Source organism: Penaeus vannamei, chromosome 7 (assembly GCF_042767895.1).
Source record: "Penaeus vannamei isolate JL-2024 chromosome 7, ASM4276789v1, whole genome shotgun sequence".
NCBI lineage: Eukaryota > Metazoa > Arthropoda > Malacostraca > Decapoda > Penaeidae > Penaeus > Penaeus vannamei.
Window position 1 is genome coordinate 29391480 of NC_091555.1, and position 2500 is coordinate 29393979.

Below are 2500 nucleotides of genomic sequence, written 5' to 3' on the forward strand. Positions count from 1 at the left end.
AATTTTCTGCTCATTATGTTAGATGATCTTTTTTAACTTGTATACAAAACTGCCTACCCTAGTCATCTGTGTCTGAGATGGAGAAGAAGAAGGAACGGCTGATGATGCTGTCAATGAAGCGCAAACAGGAACAAGAGGAGGCCAGACGAAAGAAAGAAATGGAAGCACAAGAAAGAAAGGAAGCAGAGAAGTTGAAAGAAGAAGAAAAACAGCGGAAGAAAGAGGAAGAGAAAGCCCGACGAGAAGTAATACTTGAAAGATACAAGATCAAAAAGGCCATGGAGGAGGCAGAGAAAGAGGTACAAAAAGCACATGCAGATATATAAAAATAGATTGGTTTGATGGAATATAGATAATGAATGTGTATTTGTTCTGGTACCACTGATCATTGATGTCGTAATAGAAATGGTGCACAACAAGCTTAAATCCTCTTACTAAAATAAACTTCAAATATTTCATAAAGTATTTACAAAACTATACCATGAAATATTTCTGGTATCAGAAAGTCTCTTGATACACAAATGCATGATAAGATTTTTAATTGCTTTGCTTAGCATGCTGTGCATTGATGTCTTTAACACTTAGTTCATTAAAAAAGTAGATATCTGAAACATCCCATTGTGTTGCTAATTGTCATATTTTGTGTACACAGGGTCGCTATTATGAACCGCCTCCTGGCTTCAACTTTGAGCCACCAAGTTCAGCTTCAGGGAAGCAGTCTGTGCGTATGAGAAATAAGCCGGCAGGGAGCAAACCCCGACCCAAGACAATGGCTCATGCACCCTCAGCTTCAGACAGTGCAGATGGAGTCCTCTCACCTAGCCAGGGAAAGAGAGGAAGCACCCATAACATAGCTGGTGGTAGGTGTATGAATAGTTTAACTACCTCCTTTGCTACTTTAGTGCAATTCATGAGTTCAGTTGATATTCTAAAGGCTTTCAAAAGTTATTAGAAATGGGTAAGTTTAAAAATGTGTTGTACTACCACTAGCACTGGCATGCAAGCATGATTGTTATAGTGACTAAAAATCTTCATTTTACAAACCCTTTTCAATAGTTCATGATTGTTAAAATTGTACTCTTACATGCAAACCAAATATTTCAGAAGCCTTTACCTAGGATAATTGTGCATTTATCTTTTTATAAAGCACAGTGTATAGCAGTGTTGATCTAAGCTTGTTGGAGAGTATTGCAAACTGCTTCTACAGCTTACTTAGGCCCTTCATCTACTGTGATGCACTATATATTCTGTCCTATCTTTCCTTTCATTGGATGAATAGCCAATAATCTCAAGCCATTTATTAGGGAAGGCCAGCACTTTGGCATGGCTTGTCGTGTGCACCTGCACATTTGCTTATGTGTGGTGTTGTGTGTGCGTGTTGTAGAAGTTGGGAGGAGAGGCGAGAGCAGCGGCCATGGCAGCATGAGAAAGAGCAGCGGGCGTTGGGGGTCATCACACTCCCTCTCACGTGCAGCTGGGTCTCGTGGCTCTTCCAACAGTTTAGCTGGAGGTAACCCTATTTTATTGATTGAAAATAATGTTAGCCTTTTCTTTTCTTTTTTTCATATCATGCCTCTCTCTCTGCTTTTCATTATTTTAAAATTGATTATTATTTTCAGTCAGTAGATCAGAAGTATGAAATTTAGATTGAAGCACGTTATCCACTTTTGGGTAAACTGTGTAAAAATCAGTAATTCTTGACATCATTCCTTGACCTAGATAAGAAATTGATTGTATGAATGCTAATAAGATTTTTAATGGTCTCGGAAATGGTGTAATTAACTGATATTAATAGCTTTAGTAATATTAATTGATGTTGTTCTTACATATGATTTGCTTAGTTTTAATGCTACATCTGCAAAAGGTACTCATAAGAGTTTATTGAAAGACCCATGCTATTGGGCTTTATAGTATATATGTAACTCTTGGTTACTCAATTGTTGCCTAATGGTAAGAATACTTGCTGTGTCCAGTATTTTTTTATTGCTTTTTTTCTTATTAAATGTCTTTACACGTGAATGGCTCTGCAAGTGTTTAATCCCCAAGGAATCTATTACTAGTCTTTGCTATATCACCCATTTACCTTTTCCCTGAATTTTGGAAAGGTTTTTATTCTTATTCTATATTGCTGTTAGTACACTCAAACTGCATTTTAATGTATAAAAGATGAGGAGCATTGAAAGTATGGTGTGGAAAGGCCAACCAGGCTTGCAGCCCATGCCTCTGCCTAGTATTTGTGTACATGATGAGTACAAGTGTGGTGTAGCAAGGCCCACCTGGTTTGTGGCCCATTACATTGCCTGGCAAGTCTATTGTTGATAATATTAAAAATATATGCCAATGATGTTAATAACAACAGCAATGTTAACCCAATAACAGCAGATAAAAAAGTTTAGCAAATGGACATGATTGCGGGAATGTTGATGCGCATTGACAGTTTCCCATGTGCATCTGGCTTGTTCAGTAGTTTGGGAGCAACATTAGGCACCTAAAAGCTTGC

General features: G+C 37.7%; 1 protein-coding gene across 2 annotated transcripts in view; it reads left to right on the top strand.

Moving 5' to 3' along the window:
* Window positions 1-25: 25 nt before the first annotated feature.
* Window positions 26-2500, top strand: part of LOC113827290 (patronin) — a 3573-nt gene continuing 1098 nt past the window's right edge. Inside the window, exons 1-3 of one of the 2 annotated variants that reach the window (XM_070123672.1) lie at window positions 33-299; window positions 653-860; window positions 1385-1510. In XM_070123672.1, the coding sequence (XP_069979773.1) occupies window positions 78-299; window positions 653-860; window positions 1385-1510 (556 nt within the window). In that variant the 5' untranslated portion in view covers window positions 33-77. Of the gene's footprint in view, window positions 300-652; window positions 861-1384; window positions 1511-2500 lie in introns of both variants that reach the window. The other variant, XM_070123673.1, reaches the window with a different exon arrangement.